General features: G+C 33.2%; 1 protein-coding gene across 1 annotated transcript; it reads right to left on the minus strand.

Moving 5' to 3' along the window:
- Window positions 1-16,680: 16,680 nt before the first annotated feature.
- LOC145812932 (protein FAR1-RELATED SEQUENCE 5-like) lies at window positions 16,681-17,610 on the minus strand. Its single transcript, XM_082908170.1, has one exon. The coding sequence runs from the start codon at window positions 17,608-17,610 to the stop codon at window positions 16,681-16,683; it is 930 nt and encodes a 309-aa protein (XP_082764296.1).
- Window positions 17,611-17,904: the final 294 nt, after the last annotated feature.

The raw sequence follows: 17,904 nt of genomic DNA on the forward strand, positions 1-17,904 counted from the left end.
TATGCCAGGATATTCGTAGTCAGATAACCTAAATTCCCATCTTGGCTTATTCTTCACCCGCTTGACAAGTGATGTAATTTTCGGCGCAGAACTTGTTGTAGCTGTTGTGTGTTCACAACCAGCTTCCACGCCAACGACAGCTGCGTCATCTTTTACATTCACACCTGACACTGACTGTGCATTTCGAGGACTGCAGCTACCCTCCACCCCTTGCACAGTCGAACGTACATTCCCATGGGCAAAGTCAACTGTCAAATCTTCAATCCCAGTTTCGTTCTCAACAATTTCTAATTTGGTGATGCCAACATCTTCGGGTTGGCCTGCAGGATACGCAGGCTGCTACGCACTTTCGCCACTCGTCACATTGCCAGACCCACTCACTTTCCTTGACCGACTGTTACTTGGTGTTCGCTGATTAGATCCATCATTCACAACAAATTGCGTGACCTCGTGCACCTCAAGATCATCAAGACTATCCACCAAATTTCTTATTTTTTACTCCAATCGATCAACCTGCTTATTGAGTCGAGCAATTTCAGAATCCATATCGACAATCAAACTATGTAAGACTGGAAACAAATTCCCAGCATGCCTCTCAAACAGTTTCTCCAACGTTTCAACACGCTGTTCCAGTTCACATACCCATGCGTCTTTTCTATTGATTTCACTCTCTAACTCAGTAATTCTGACTTTACAAGTTATCAACTCATCGTTTACCCCCACTTGTTCCTCACCCACGGCTTCACCATTTGGAGTGCTGGACAGTTCTAGAAGATCCGGGAACAATACCGGCCACACTTCTCCCCGTGATGCTAGCTTCCCACCCACTTTTTCCTTGCTGGTCGGTGTTCCAGTATTCTTATTATCATAATCATTCCCCCCTCCATTTTCATGTTACCACCATTTGTTGTGTCCGACTACCAACAATTGAAGCTTAGTTCCATGCTGCCAACATCATCTGTGTCAACAACAGCCCTACGTCCATCGCACACTTCAGCTGGGTCCACATCCATCCTAATTCTACCACCTTCTTTCAGTTCATTTGCAGCAGCAGCCAGTTTAAGAATATGACACTTAGTAATTGTCCCAACAAGTTTCCCACACTGCACCTAAGAAAGATTACAAATAAAACACACAAGAACTTCAATGTTTGCGTTGAAATTTTTTTTAAAAAAAATAAAATGGTTCTAATTCCATACCTTAATGCAACCTTCTACTAACAAATTAATTACTTTTAGTTTCCCCACAGCTACTGCAATGTTCCATCAACAAAACCTTGGTGTCACGTTAGGTCGTTCCAGAGTGATGATGTTTGAATGTTCACAAATCAGAAACTGAAATTAAACCATCAAACAACCATTAAATAATCGCGTAAATGACTTACGACTGTGTTTTATGTTTATTGAATCATGTATGTGATTGCCATGTTGTTCTTGTACGTACCAGCAATGATATGACACAACCAGCCACCTTCTCTGGCCTGTTGTGCATCTCATTTAGCGACTCAATCAACGTGTTCCTTATTGTTGCAGTCTAGTCATAGTGTCTTAACGTGTCCAGTTTGTCAATCACACGAACAAACGCCCAACCTATATGCTCGCCAGTCGTTGTGAAAACAACTTCGCACAAATGTAAAGACACAACAATTTCGCCACATCTTCTTCGTCACGCTCTGTGCGACCACAGATTGCTTCTGCCAGCAAATCCTTTATAACTTTTGAAGATATTCGGCTAACATTTGCGCAACGTCTTTGCATAAAATCGGACGGCCCTTTCCCACCTTGTGTCAAATCCAACTTCTCCTTCCCACATTGTACCCCAAATATCAACCTGATGTCGTTGTTCCGCAATGGTAACTTAGCTCCACCAATGTGGAACTTCTCATCTTCAGGGTTGTAAGTTTGTATAATCCGATATACCATCGCATCACACTTTTTGAACAGTTTAGGATCAAGCTCGTGAACATGAATAGCATCAATCATCACCCAAAACGAGGTTTTCTGCAACTGTCTGATGTGGCCATCGCGTAATTCCAATTCCAGCACTGTGCTAATTAGTCTTGATATGTTTGATCGGTACATTAATTTTGACAGATCAACATCAGCTTTCCGAATAGGATCACCGGGCCCTTTTTGTTTCTTGAATGAGAGTTTTGATTGTCTTTTACTGGCCAGCCTTGTCGATGTTTATGGTGATCTCGTGCCAATTTTTCGTTTACCATTCCTACTGCCACTGCTACCTGAACATGTGTTACATGCAAATTAGCAGGAACAAACTAAAACTCCCAACAACACGCGCAAAACGTCATGAACCATATCAACAAATCATACCCCACCAAAACAAATGACACCAATTAACACCACGACATGTTCCACCACTAAGCAAATCACCAAAAAAACTCATACTTTTACGCCCCATGTCATACCAGAATGAACACAACAGTAACATCACACACCAACATTTGTTTAAATTTCCATTGCACAGTACACGATGAGGACGTATTACATGCAACACTATAAAAAACTAACTATTTTCACTTTCCAACAAACTAATTTCACTATTTTGTACTGCATTACATACAAACGCAACGAACCATAATTATGCATTCCTGCAAAACCATACAACATTTACAGTCACGCTAACTAGATTATGTTATTTTATTATGACTTTAATATTGTCTAACACATTACATAACATCAGTACAACTCATCACACAACAACAAAAACTACGCACAAACAATGACGCCCCATCTCAAATATGCAAGTACACCACTACCACATATCTTGAACACCATTACTATTGCCTTCAATGTAAAAATCACCAAAACACCACATACACACCCCCACAGGTACATGATAATATGCACCACCAACAAAATAGCTAAACCATCTTCTCCCCTCCCCCCAAAGAAAAAAACCCAGGACACACCTGATCGCAAAAGTGCATTACCATCACATTTTACATTTACCACACTAACATTACCACAAATTCACAACCCTTAATGGGCCAAAAACATTGACAAACTACGCTATGCAACAAGCATGCATTTCACAAAATCCTCCATATTAACAACTCTACATTAAATTCACAATATTCTGCAGTTCGCCTAGTATTACACACATCACAATTTTCGCAAATCTCAACCACGCGAACACAAATGAAAGCAAGGGTTGATTTATACAAACAATTAACGTACCTGGAGCCATTATTGGCAAACACGGTCACTTGCACCGGATTACGAAGGTTTTCCGGTCACTGCTTCAAAGAACAATAGCGTCTCAGCCACCCACACCGCCGATGTGGATGTATCAAGAGCGAAGGGGTTGCGTATTTGCTAGGGATTAGGGTAAAATACAAATTCGTATTCTTTTGTCCCAATCCACACGAATTTCACGTCGTCAAATAATAACCTACAACTGCACTGCCTAACATTACGCCATTAACATCGGCGTACTGCTAAAACTTCCATACACGACTCTTCGATTACGATCTGTTTGGAGGGAAAACAAACATCTACAGAGTAAAGGTTTTGGGCATTTCAGTCAGTACCACGTTGGTGTTTTCCTTATTTACCCTTACTAAAAAGCGCAAAACATAGTGTAACACGGGTTATTTTGTCATTAACATTATCTTGGGACTAATTGGACCATAAGATAAAATATAGGACCAAATGGGTCATAAGATAAAGATTTGAGATTTATTGGTGCATCTCCCAAATATTTAAATAATTTAAATAATCTAAAAAATTTAATAAGTAAAAAATTAAAATAAATATTCAAAAAATTTAAATCGTAAAAATTTAAATAATTTAAATATTCAAAAAATTTAAATAATTTTAAATTTTAATATTTTAAATTTAAAAACAACTCTACACTCAAATCATAACCAAACACATAAAACAAAACTCAATTAAGAAATTATTTTTAAAACTCATAACCAAACACATAATTTGAAACCCCATACTACTTTTACAACTCTACACTCAAATCGTAACCAAATACATAACAAAAAAATTAAAATACTTAAAAATATTTTTATAAAATAGAGTTTGAATTTATTTTTATAAAATATTTTAAAATTTAAAAAATTAAAATCGTAATATTTAAAAATTAAAATATTTAAAAATATTCAAAAAATTAAAAAATTAAAAAAATCGTAACATATTTAAATATTAAAATATTTAAAATCTTAACAACATTAAAATATTTTAAAAATATTTAAATATTTAAAATATTTAAAAAAATTAAAATATTGATTTGAATAGAGTTTTGAAAAGAGTTTTGAATTATATATTTGGTTGTGAGTTTTGAAGAGTAATGATCATGTTTTAAATTGAATTTTGAGAAATATGTGTAGAATTATGATTTAAAAATTTAAAATAAACACCACACATAAATTAATGAGTAAAATTATAATTCAAAAAACTTACCAAACGAAGCCATAATTTTTACGAGTGGCTGAAAACCAGCAACTAACTTTTAACTTTTTATTACAAATCTAAAAAAGTAGTCAAAAATCAAGATTTCAAAACATCCCATGCAGCTGTTAGAGCTCTCAATTTTTTTTTCTTATATTTTTTTTCCTGACATCACAAGAGCTAATTACCCAACTTTTTTAGTTTTTCCGGAGAGAGAGAGAGAGAGTCCAAAGTTGGTTTTGAGGATGTGGCTGATGAGACACTGACTGACAGTAGGTCGTACAATAATTCCACGTGATTGAGATCCATCCCTCCTCACCGCCTCTACCTCCTTTTTGTTTGAACAATTTTGATAGAGAGCTAATATAACTGTTTTAAAAACAATTTTAGGCACCGTTTGGAAAGAAAGTTTTAGATTTTTTTTGGTTATTTTAGTTATAAAAAATAAAATAAATTATTTTAATCACAACAAATAAAATATCACATTTAATTCATAATTATTATATTTTTCTCTCACAAAAAAAGTTTAAAAAGTCAAAAAATTCTTTCCAAACTAAGTTTTTTAGCCCAGGCTAAAATAGTTAAAAAAGTCAAAAAATAAAAAAACCAACCCACTTCCCAAACGGAGGCTGAGTAAGTTAGCATTACACTAAAAAAAAAAGAGAAAAAGAGTTAAAAGACAAAATATAAAGAGAAAAAAGATAATTTAATACTCATTTAGAATTTCTCTTTTAGAGGTCTCAACTATTTTTTTTCTTTGAATTAGGAATCCCAAAATGAACTACTTAATATTTTATTAAAACTCTCATATGGGTGTAGAACCAACACAAATTACATATGTATGGGTTTCATGTGAGAGATTTAATAGAATATTTGATAATTCATTTGGAGTCTATAACATTTTTTTTTTTATTTTAGGCTGGTCTGAAGAGTTGGCTATTTTAATTAATTTTTTAATTATTTTAATTTAATTAAAAATATTATATTTAAAAAATTAATTAATTTTTAATAAATTTGATAATTATAAAAGAAAATTTATAATATTTTATCTTATTAATTATTTTAATTTAATTTATTTTTTTGGACTATTTGAATAAAAGAAAAAACCATTGTCAAATATTTATTTCCCACACGAGACGATATTTTATGGGAGTATTTATTTCACCTTCTGGTCGATTCATTGTCGGAATTATCGCGAGAAAAAAGTGTCCATCCACTGTCAGACTGACGTGACATTGAATTTGTTGATTCCTAGCATTTGACATGAGGTAGTGGTGGAAAGAAAGTGACAGAGACCCGGGAGAGTTGTTACTCTCACCCGCCTGTGATTTTCATCCTCAAATCTTTCATACCAAGGTAGAAATGTCAGAAATTTTATCAAAATTTTTATTAGATATCTTGTATAAATATGAGGTTCACATAAAACTGATATGGTGTTAGTTTCACATTCATATATGATATATTTAATATGAATTTTAATAAATTTTTTGGAATTTTTAACATTTTTCAAGTCAAAAAGAATAATACTAGAAATTTTAAAATATTTATCAAAATTTTTACTAAGGGCTAGTTTGGCATGTACTAAATAAGCCAAAAAGTCAAAAAGTCACTATCTTATTTAAGTCACATCATCTTATTTAAATCACATCACCTCTCTAACACATCACATCAAACCCAACCCAAACCCACCAATAAGTCAAAAAGTGCACTTTTTTAGGACATCCCAAACCAACCCTAAATATCTCACATCAACATGATAAGAATTTCACATTCATATAAAATATTTGATGTGGGTGTCGATTTCTGACCACACTGTCAAACTAGTACTCAGTTGGAGAATACTATAGATTAAGCCCGAACGACCTGTAATATAAAGAAGAGATTCTGACGGTGGTTCGTCTACCCGGGGGCCCTCCGACGATCAAGTCAGTTATCTCCCAAAGATGACAAAAGTACTTAACTCACTATTCAGAATATTAAAAGTATACCTTAGATCCGTGAGGGTGCCTTCTTTTATAGCCAACACTAACATGATTCCAATGGAAGCCTTACTTCAATGGATTCTGGATTACTGTCAATCTTGAACTCCCAGTAGGATTAAGATAAACTCTCTAAGAGTCTTATCTTTACCCAAATTGAAATTCTCTCTCTTTCTAGGACTCTCGTCCTTTATTCGCTTATCTTGGATTCTGGTATTCTTGTAGATAATTTCGACCTAGCCGAGCCAGGACACGTGACACTCCGACTGGTACTTCGGTGACACCCCGACCACGTGTCACCATTTAAAATTTATGTCCTCATATTTGATAAAATTTTTAGCATCTCTAATATTTTTGTTTCAAAAATAACTTGAGTTGTCTAGGTCGAAACATGTCATGACAGCTGGCAGTGTTTGATAGGTGCTGTCCATCTTCATGTCATCTTAAAGGCTAAGAATGCAATGGGTCACGCTCAACGAGAACAATCATTAATACTGATGGAGTGTTTGGTGTAATTTATCTAAATTGCATAATTTTTTTTAATTTTATTTTAAGAATATGTGTAAAATTATTTGATAAGATTTGTTGAGAAGGTGGGTTAAACCAAAATAGCTCATTAAAAAATAAAATAAATTAAAATAATTAATAAGATAAAATATCACATTTAACGTATAATTATTTCACATTTTTTTATAATCATCAAATTAATTATACGACAATGTTACGTAGCTCAAATTTTGTGGCTCAAAAGTGACTCAAATGGTCAAAACGACGTCGTTTTGAGTACAGAACAACATAAAAATGGCCAAAACGACGTCGTTTTGGCCGTTTGAGCCACTTTTGAGCTACAAAATTTGAGTTATGAGACATTTTCCTTAATTATAAAAAAAAATCCAACCAACTTTCTAAATATAACTTTTTTAACCCGGTTGAATAGTTAAAAAAATTAAATAGTCAATTAAAATAGTCAACTTCTCAAATAAGGCCATAATTATGTTTATAGTTCATACCCTTCAAAGAGATAGTACATACCCTTCAAAGAGTATGTACATATGCACCTTATAACTACAGAAAAAAATAACTTATGAGTATTTTGAGAAATTGGTAAAAAGTTAATTTTTTGAATTTTTTAGTCTATTTTGTCTTTTTGTGGGTAAAAAATGTGAGAGGTGATGTAACTAAAAATGGATAAAAAGATAAAAACTAGCTCTTTACCCTCTTTCCAAAAGACCCCTTAATTTCATGCTTTCTGAGTTATAACCAAAAAATATATATATTCATAACCAAATACAAAAAAAATTATAATCAAATATCTCAAAATAATGTCATAATTAAAAAAAAAAATTAGTCATGACTAAATAAGAAAATGACATAAAAAAGATTCATATGGTATGAGATGTGTATAATAGAATTCTCCTTATAAATTATTAAGGATGCATATGGTATAAGATGTGTATAATAGGATTCTCCTTACAAATATCTTATTGTCAAAAATTTTTATCTAACAAATTAACAGACAATACAATAATAAAAGTACTTAAACTGTTAATTGAAATATATTTTTGACATTAATAAAAATTTGATATATGATTAAAAACTTAATGGGCGGGGTGTAATTTCCACATTCACAGGGGATATGTATTTTAAATAAACTTTTGGGGATGTATTTGTAATTTATCCCAAAAATAATATGGATGGTGTAGATTAAAAATAATGTGATCTATAAATATTTTTTAAAATAATTTTCTAGATTGTTTTTCATGACACATATTGTTGCTAACTTTTATTGACGAAAATTCATGTAGATTGAATACATATTGAATGGTTGTGATTTAAAAGTTAATTTGCTTGTCAAAAGAAATATATTTTATTAGTTTATTAGGCAGACTCATTTCTTTTCAAAAAGCTCATTTCAACCATTTTAAAAATTCGTTAGAAAAGTCAGAAAGAAAGAAAAAAATACACCAAACAAATTAATTTTTTTAAAACTTATTTTCAATCGAAAATTAACTTTTTAGTTAACTCTGTAAAAAAGTCTTATAAGGATTAGACTCATAATAATACATATAGACAAATACGATTTTTTAGATGTGGATTTTATTAATAAAATTTGTAATATATATTTAATTTTTTTATACATAATTTATGTTTAATTTTGTAATTTATTTTTATATACATAACAAAACCAATATATATTTAGAATGTTGCTATTAGCATCTCATAAATTATTTTGAACGCCTCAATTTTTAATTTTTTTTATTACAATAATAACCTCAAATAAAATTATTAAAAATGACATCATTAGTTTTGGGACACCCCATCTCACAATCAAACATACACACCTATTACATCATAAATTAGGATTTATGAGAGTACCCACCTTCATCACCACTCATCCATCTTCTCCAAATCTCACCTTTAAAACCTACCTACTCTCAAAACCTTGAAAACTCTTTGCCGCAATATCCTGGCTGTAACAGTGGCAACTATTTCACTACCTACACTTCTCCGGCAATGACAATGAATGAAAGTTTTTTTGGTGACCACAACACCATAAAACGAGAGAAGTACAATAATAAAATCTTAGAGGAGGTTCATAATTTTGATATTGTTCTTAGCTCAGAGGAGATTGGTCATGTAAAGGTAAGTTTCTTGAAAAAAAAAAAAATGACAAAAATAATAAAATCTGTTTGTCATTTTTTCGGAACTGAACTCCTAAACATATGGCCGAAATTCGAGAACACAGGCCCCAACATTGTTTATTTGTTCAGGAAGGCATTCCCGAATATTTGATCTGGGAATGCAGGTCCGAATATGGAAATTTCTTGACTTATTGAACAATTAAAATTGTTAACGTTTGCAGAAATTTTCAATATTTCAAGTTCAGGAATACATGCCTGAACATTACTTATTCCCAAATAAATAAGTAATGTTCGGAAATGCAGGTCGAAACATAGAAATTTCTTAACATATTGAATGATCAAAATTGTTAATGCTTACAGAAGTTTTTATTTTTTCAAGTTCAAATACATGCCCGAACATGGAAATTTTTTAACACATTGAATGGTCAAAATTTTTAACCTTTGTAAAAGTTATCGAAAGTAGCTCAATTCCATTATCATGTTCAAAAGTTATTCTTTTCATCGCATAACTTTGATAATATTGTTGCGTAGTTCTATGCTGAACTCACAATTTTACAATATCTACCAGCAAAACCGACCAAACCTATTATTATAATTTTTTCCCTGCAATAGAAGATATTATTTCGAAAAAACTAAGAAATTATGTACATATATATATATATATAGAGAGAGAGAGAGAGAGAGAGAGTATACTAATTGTGACAATGATGGATGAGGTAACAGAGACAATAATCACATTGGCTCTTCTTCTTCTCGGTGGGTTTTGTTAAGTTTTTTGGAAGAGGATTTTTTTTGGGGTATAGGGGTATGGGGGATGTGAGGGTGTGCATTTAATGGATGAAATATTTTCATAAGGATAATTTTGATATTATTTGAGAGGGGAAAAAAATTTAAGAGTTTCAAAATTTATAAATAAAAACTTATAAAAATAAAAAATTTAAAATAACTCATGAAATGCTAATATCACCACTCTATATTTATCCTCAAAATAAAACTGGACGGTTAATGTCATTGTCTTGACCATAATTTCCAAAGTAGGGTGGAAATAGGGTTAAGCATGGTCCGGATTGGATTGGATTGGGTAAAATCAGAATCAATCCGTTATTTACGGTTCTTGAAAAATTAGAACCAATCCAATCCGAACCAATCCATTTAAATACGGATTGAATCAGTTTAGGACCACGGATTCACATAATTAAATAACAAATATATATATATATATATATATATAACACTTTAATTTCATAAAAATATAAATATAACGCTATATTAGTTTCACAATAGCAACATGTTTTTCTATAATAACGACATACTGTTCTAGAATTTAAACAACCATAGGAAAACTGGTTTCACAATAAGAATTTAGACCAAGACAAATTAAAACTAAAAACTAACAAACAAAAATAATAAAAGAAGATATTATACGATTTTAGGTTTGGGTTTAGATTTTATATAGAATAAGAAAAGATACTATAGGGAGGATGTATAATAAAAATATAGATTATTTGTATACGGTTCGGATCAGTTCCAATCCGAAACCGTGGGATTCAATCTGGAACCAATCCGTGAACTACGGATTTTTAATTCTTCAATCCGAAACCGAACCGCGGATTCAAAAAACTAATCCAAACCTATCAGATTGAACTAGACTGAATCGGATTACGAATTTTATGGATTCCTTACTCAGCCCTAGGCGAAAGTGGAGATACTTCGCAAATAGCATCATTCCTTCCTAATAGAAAATGCATGACAGTGAAACACTTTCGCCTAATCGAAAAGTATTGCACAAATATTGCATTCGCTTGGTATGTGAATTGAATTTTTAATTTTTTAATTTTTTTAGTTATTTTAGTTTGGAGTTAAAAAAAAAAAAAAACTTATTTAAAATAGATTTTTTTAATTTTTATGAGAAAAAAATAAAATAATTATGATTTTAATGTGACATTTGTCTTTTTTATTTTTTAGTTTATTTTATCTTTTTATGATTAAAGTAGCCAAAAAAAACTTATGCCTATAGCTCCGTTTGTTTTCAGAGGTAGAACGGAGGGGATTCATAGTGAGAGGATTCATAGTGAGGAGACTAAGTAAAATTGTGTTTGTTTTGATGATAGTTGTTGGTGTAGGGATTATTAAATTATTTTTATATAAAATAAATAAAAAATAGAAAAAACATTATACATTAATGTTCAAAAAAAAATGCCCAACATGTTAAAAAAATAAAACAAATAAAATAATGATTTTTACTTAACAAAAAATACAAAAAATTAAACATATTAAAAAAAAATTCCCCCCAAAAAAAAATAGTCCGGCGGACTAATTTCTAATACCAAGTCTCACGGGTCTATCTTAATTCCCTCTCCAAGGGGAGTCGTAGTCTGGAAGGGATTACGAATCCCCTCTCTATCTCTCAAAACAAACATGATATTAGTGGGTCATACTTTACTATGAATCTCAATTCCCTCCTTATAACCCAAAACAAACGGGGCCATATTCTTTGCAAAAAAATCTTAGGGTGTATCGCACATCATATGCATATACTTTTATTATGTAATTTTGTGATTTGATTATATATGTGTATATATTTGTAAGATTATTTATGTAAATTAGTGTGAATTTTACGTGATTTTGTGAATTTCTAAACTTTTATGAATATACTTACACAAATTTATATTTAACTTATATATTTTTGTGAGATTACTTACGTAAATTGGTAAAAAATTACATAATTTGTGAATTATATATATGGTGTGTAAGGTTGCGCATCCAAACACTTCCCATATTTTTATCATATTTTATTATATTATTAGAGAGGTTGGTTGTGGCAATTGCCACCACAAAGTTTTGAATTTTTTTCTTAAATATATACTGATTTATAAAAAAAATATATAAAATTGCTGATAAATTCAAGTTTAGAGGTGTGTTAGGCATTAAGTTCAAGGATTAATCTTATTTAGTGAGAAGAATATGCGTTGAAAAATTACCACAAAATTGCTTAGAAAAACCATCATAAAGTTTTCTGCAGTAGTAGCCAACGGGGCTAGCTAGTGGCAATGAGTTGACTAGATAAATAATGTTGAACAAATAGGTAAATGGATGAATGACACGTGTATAGATAGTGAGACATTTGAACAGATATGTGACACATATACAGATAGTGAGACAGTAGAACAGATATATAGATAAAAAAAATTAAATAGCTAGATGTCTTTTTGGACAAATATGTCATTTTGGTCCAAAAAGATTTAAGCTTGGGCCTATTAGCCCAAGAGTTTCAGAAATAGACCTCTAATCGGAGAAGTCCGGATCCTCTCCTTGAGGAGGGTCCTTCATTCTGTGCTTGCAACGGCTCAGATGAGCCGTTGGTCATCCAACGGCTGAGATTATAATAATAAAAAAAAAATCAAAAATGAATTTTTTTCAGTTCCTACCCAAACAAAACAACAACACGGCGAAGAGAGGGATTCACTTTCACTCTCACACAGTACTCTCCTCCGTCGAACCCATCCCCATCCTCACCAGCGAACCCATCCTCACCGACGGCAAACTCCACTGCTCCAGCCTCTACGTTTCGTGAACTCCACCGCGACGACCACCATCGGTTGAGCAAAGATCTCTTCAACACGAACCAGGTTGGTCTTCGAACAAAGATCTTTTGTCTTCCAACGTCTGAGATTGAGATTTGGGTTTGGAATTGATATGGACAAGTTAGGGCTTTCAGAATTAGGGATTTTAGAGTTTCAAAATTAGGGCTTTTAAAAAAAATTAAGGATTTGGGTTTTGAAAAATTAGGAATTTTGGGTTTTGAAAAATTAAGGATTAGGGCTTTTAGAAAAATTAGGAATTTCAGAAGTAGGGATTAGGGCTTTTACAAAAATTTGGAATTTCAAAATTAGGGATTTGGGTTTTGAAAAATTAGGGCTTTTAGAATTTGAAAATTAGGGCTTTCAATTTCTATTCCAACGGTTGAAAATTTAGGGCTTTTAACGTCTGAAATTTTTTTCAATTTGAGAATGATTTGTGCTTTCTTCTGAAAATTAGGGCTTTCAATTTTTTCAATTCCAACGGTTGATTTTTACATCTATGACTGATGATGAATTTTTTCATGTATGATTGATGAATTATTACACTGTGTGCTTTGTTCATGTATGACTGATGAATTTTTTCTAAGCTATGAATTCTATAAGGTTGATTTAGGGCTGATTTAGAGCTTGAATATTTAAGGCTGATTTATAGACCATGTCTATAAGGCTGATTTAGGGCTGATTTATGGCTGATTTATAGACCAATCTAAATATTTAAGGCTGATTGAAAGCAGAACTGGAGAGAGACATTACCCAACCTATACAACTTTAATTCACTGCAGCAACCTTGGCTAAATTGTAAACAACTTACAATCACAAATTAGAAGTTCTGAAATTTATCTGCATTCAGTCCAACAACAAGGGTCCACGTGATAGTTTCATTGTTAATATATGGTATCTTATTATTTAAATCAATAAATACCTAATTATTGAAGGATGTTGGTGGATCAAATTGGAAGGGAGATTTCTCCAGCTATGACACACATGCTCAGTTTTTTAAAAAAAAACAAAAGGCAGGCACAAAAACAACTTTTTTAGTAGTTTGTCAAATGCATTAGTTTTTTTAGTAAATGCCACACACTCTGTCCATTAGCACCAACTTCAATTAGCCGTCACACTCTGTCCATTAGCACCAGCTTCCATTAGAACAACTTCCATTAGCCTTCACACTCTGTCCCTCTCCTCATGTATGCAGATTTAAAAAATGGCATCTTCTTCTAACATTAGCAACATAAGATTACTACCGAGGATGTGCAATTGTGGAAGAACCGCTGCCATACATCTTGTAAGAACGAATGAGAATGGAAATGAAGGGCGTTTGTTCTTTGTTTGCCCATCGAAATATGTAAGTTGGTAATTCTAGCTATTTTCTTCCTTTATTAGCCACATTAATATTTGTCTTATTGAACTAATGTATTCGCATGCATTGCAGAGTAACACTCCCACTCACCATTGCAATTACTTCAAGTTCGTAGATGAAGATGATGAAGACGTTACGTCCAGAATCCGTTCCAACAGTACAGCTTCTGCTGGTATAACAATAGCTTGAACGATGTAAGGATGAGGCTTCATTACATGGAAAATGACTATGGTCAAAGGCTGCAAATGATGGAAAATAATATCAAAAAGATGGTGTACTTCATTGTATTTTGTATCATTTTGTATTTTATGATGTAACTTTTCGACTTTATTGTACTTTTGGGAAACTGAATGGAAGTTATGTACTTCAACTTGTTATCTATTATCTGTTATGAATGGATTTTGGGAAACATCTTATCTGTTATGTAATGAATGATGGAATTTTGGTGTACATCTAGTTTCAATACAGATCAGAACCAGCATACATACAATCCAGTTTGCTGTTTGCATACCTAGCTTCACATACAGATCAAGTGTACATCTAGCTTCACATACAGAACCAGCATGTTTTCATCAGGATCATGTACTCTACATGATTTTGCAACAAAATTCTGCTCCTCCACTGCAGTAGGTAAAACACAAGAGAGCATCACCAACCCTGAAGCATGCAGAACCAGAAGCATGCAGAACCAGATTAAACAGCCTAAAAAACCTTTGAGAGCAGAGGAACCAGAGAACAACCAAAAAAAAGACACCCAGCATACAGCAACCATACATTCAGAACCATTCAGAACCATGCATTCAGAACCATACACCCAATGACTTGGTTTTTCCTCTGTTATGGATCAAAAATCCTGCACTTATATTATTTGGTTTTTCCTCTGTTATGGATCAAAAATTCAGCAATGATCATTTTTTTAAGTGCAGGTGTTTGCTCACAATGACTTGCTTTCTGGAAATCTGATGCTCAATGATGAAGAGGGTACATACAACCATAACTTACATCTGCACTTATTCCTCATTTCTCACTCTCTATCTCCCTAAACATTCACTCACAACTCACCAAGTTCTTTATGTAATCAAAACACAAGAGCAGAATATATTGCATGCAGAACCAAAATTCTGCTCCTCTACTGCATACCAGATCAAAAATTCTGCAATGCTTCATTTTTTTTCCCTTAAACTTCACAGAACCAGAAGCATGCAGAACCAAAATACCTGTGCATACCAGCAGAATAATTACAAAACAAGACCTGTGCATACCAGCAAAATAATTGCACAACCAGACCTGTGCATATCAGCAGCACACTTCACACTTCACAGAACCATTGCAGCATACTTCACACTTCACAAAAACAGATCATGTCCAGAAATAAGGATCAAATGTACAAAAACAGAATCATGTCCGTACCACATAAAAAAAACAGATCAAATGTACACCATAACAGTTTAACACATACAATCCATAACAAGTTAAATTAAAACATTGGTCCATCAAAAATGTTACATTGCTTCAACCCATTAACGCATACAATCCATTAAAAAGACTAATGTATGACTTTCTAGCAGCAACAGAATAACCATCAATTTCAGAGGCTATGACTTCACTGTTCAGCCCAATTTCAGCATCAATTTGCTTCTGTTTCTGCTTGTCCATAGCCTAAAAGGGAAAATGTACAAATTTCTCAACAAGTGAATACATGGTATGACGGAATTTTCAACAACTATAAATATAATAAAAATTAAAAAGATAGCAAAGACGAACCTGACTACACATTGGAGTAGTTGATTCTTGAGAATATCGAAACCCAATGTCATATCCACATGAACCTTGAAGTAGTGACTGGAATGTTGATCCACCAGAATGCAGGTGAGGCATTGAATTTGGCAAATAATTTGGCACTACATACATGTCCCGCAAATTGTTCGCCTACAACAATGTCATATATTAGGCTTCGCAATCATGGTTTGAGTCACATATTATATCCACACAAAAAATACAATGTTAAAGTAAGACTTACATGATATGTGGGATACATCAATGGCGGAGGAATAGAATTACCACCCATGGGCAAAGATGGAGGAAGAGGATGAAAGGGAGGAAGAGGTTGAAGAGGAGGAACATGTTAACGAACATAGATATCTCCTCCAACAGATAATGGAGAAGGTGCAACTGTTGGACTTGCAATAGATTGTGACGAAGCCAAGCTGTTAGCACGGGATTTTTTTTTTTGGAGTTCGCTACCAACGCCGCTTCGAATCCACCTTTTACCCTCCTTTTGCCCTTACTAGTTGCCACATTTTTCTTCAATCCTTTTGGTTGCACAACATGATTCACGTCTTCGCAATCCACTTCAAAGCTTTGGTTGTCATCATCATTACCTACTTCATTTCCAACACCAAAATGAGCACTTAACTTGCCTTCAACATTTGCACCTAATGTAGCAAGGTGTGCAATACAAAAATCATAAGTTTCTTCGGTTTCGGCAGCTCTACTTGCTAGTGCTCTAAATGCGGTCATCAATGTCTTATACCGCGAGGCTTGTTGGAATTTCACATCTACTTGAATGTCATTCCCCGTAATGTCCTTCACAGTTTCGGCTCTTGCTTGTTTGGTCCACCTCTTTAGAATGTATTGTAGAGGAACCTCTTTCATCTTTAATATGTCTCTAATAACCTTCAATGAGTGACAACACAAGATTCATTCACTTTCAAACTTTGTACAATTACAATCCAAAGAGCCATCCCTCTCCATCTTCACTTTCCTTGCATATTTGTTACCGACATTAACAACTGTGTAAATGGTACTAGCCTCCCCATATTCAATTGCTTTTATGTCCAATTCAATGGATTGAAAGTACTCATTTTGGAATTCCTCAAAGATATTTTTTGTGTAGACATTACCCATTTGAATTAACATTCTTATTGTTGCTTTCACCTTTGGCAACCTTTGGCACAAAGCATATCCTGCTTCTAACTCCTTGTATCGCTTCTCGTAAAGTACCCTTTGGAAATGCATGAAGAATTCATTTAAGTTAAAATCAGAACGAATGTAATCCTTCAAAAAAGCATTAAAAGATTCACTAAGTTGCGTGGTACTCATTCTCGCAACCCATGTTGATCTAATGTAAGGCCAGCCCCATTTTTCTTTCACCGCAAAAGTCAACTTCAACCAATGGTTTTCATGCGCATCATATTTATCAAGCATTTCCGCCCACTCCAACTTCCATTGATTTGCATCTTCAATGTGAAAGAAGAATTTATTTAGTACACCCTTCACCCCCTTATCTTGGAACAAACAGTTAACATATTTTAATGCATTTTGCATCAAATGCCAAGTATACAATCGGTGACTTGTGTCAGGCATAACGATGGGTATGGCTTTAGCCATTGTAGCGTCTTGATCGGTGAACAAAGTTTTTTGTGCCTTCCTTGACATAGCCTCTAGAAAGTTTTCAAATAACCATACAAACGATTCGGCAGTCTCATCATACAACAATACTGCGCCAAATATAACTGTTTCCCTATGGTTGAATCCCACAAAAGATGCGAAGGGTCTATGTTCTTTGTTTAACTTGTAAGTCGTATCAAATGTGACAACATCACCAAATTGGGCATAATCCGTGATCATTTGTGCATCGGCCCAAAACATATTGGTTATTTGCTCCTCATTATCTAATTGAACAGCATAGAAGAATGAAGGATTCTGCAAAGATTTTTCTTTAAAGTATTGCAACACATTGCCTACTTTTCCATATGATAAACTTTGTTGTCTTTTGGTTCTTAAATAATTTTTAAAATCTAATTTCGTAAAACCAAGTCATTTCCTTCCACCAGCTTCCCTACCCATGAGTTCAAAAGACTGGCCTAAACAAAGACCAGATTGTGCCGCTAAATCTAACTGAATTGCTTGGGTAGTGGATAT

The sequence above is a fragment of the Camellia sinensis genome, chromosome 15 (genome assembly GCF_055761805.1).
Source record: "Camellia sinensis isolate YWXY chromosome 15, ASM5576180v1, whole genome shotgun sequence".
Classification (NCBI taxonomy): domain Eukaryota; kingdom Viridiplantae; phylum Streptophyta; class Magnoliopsida; order Ericales; family Theaceae; genus Camellia; species Camellia sinensis.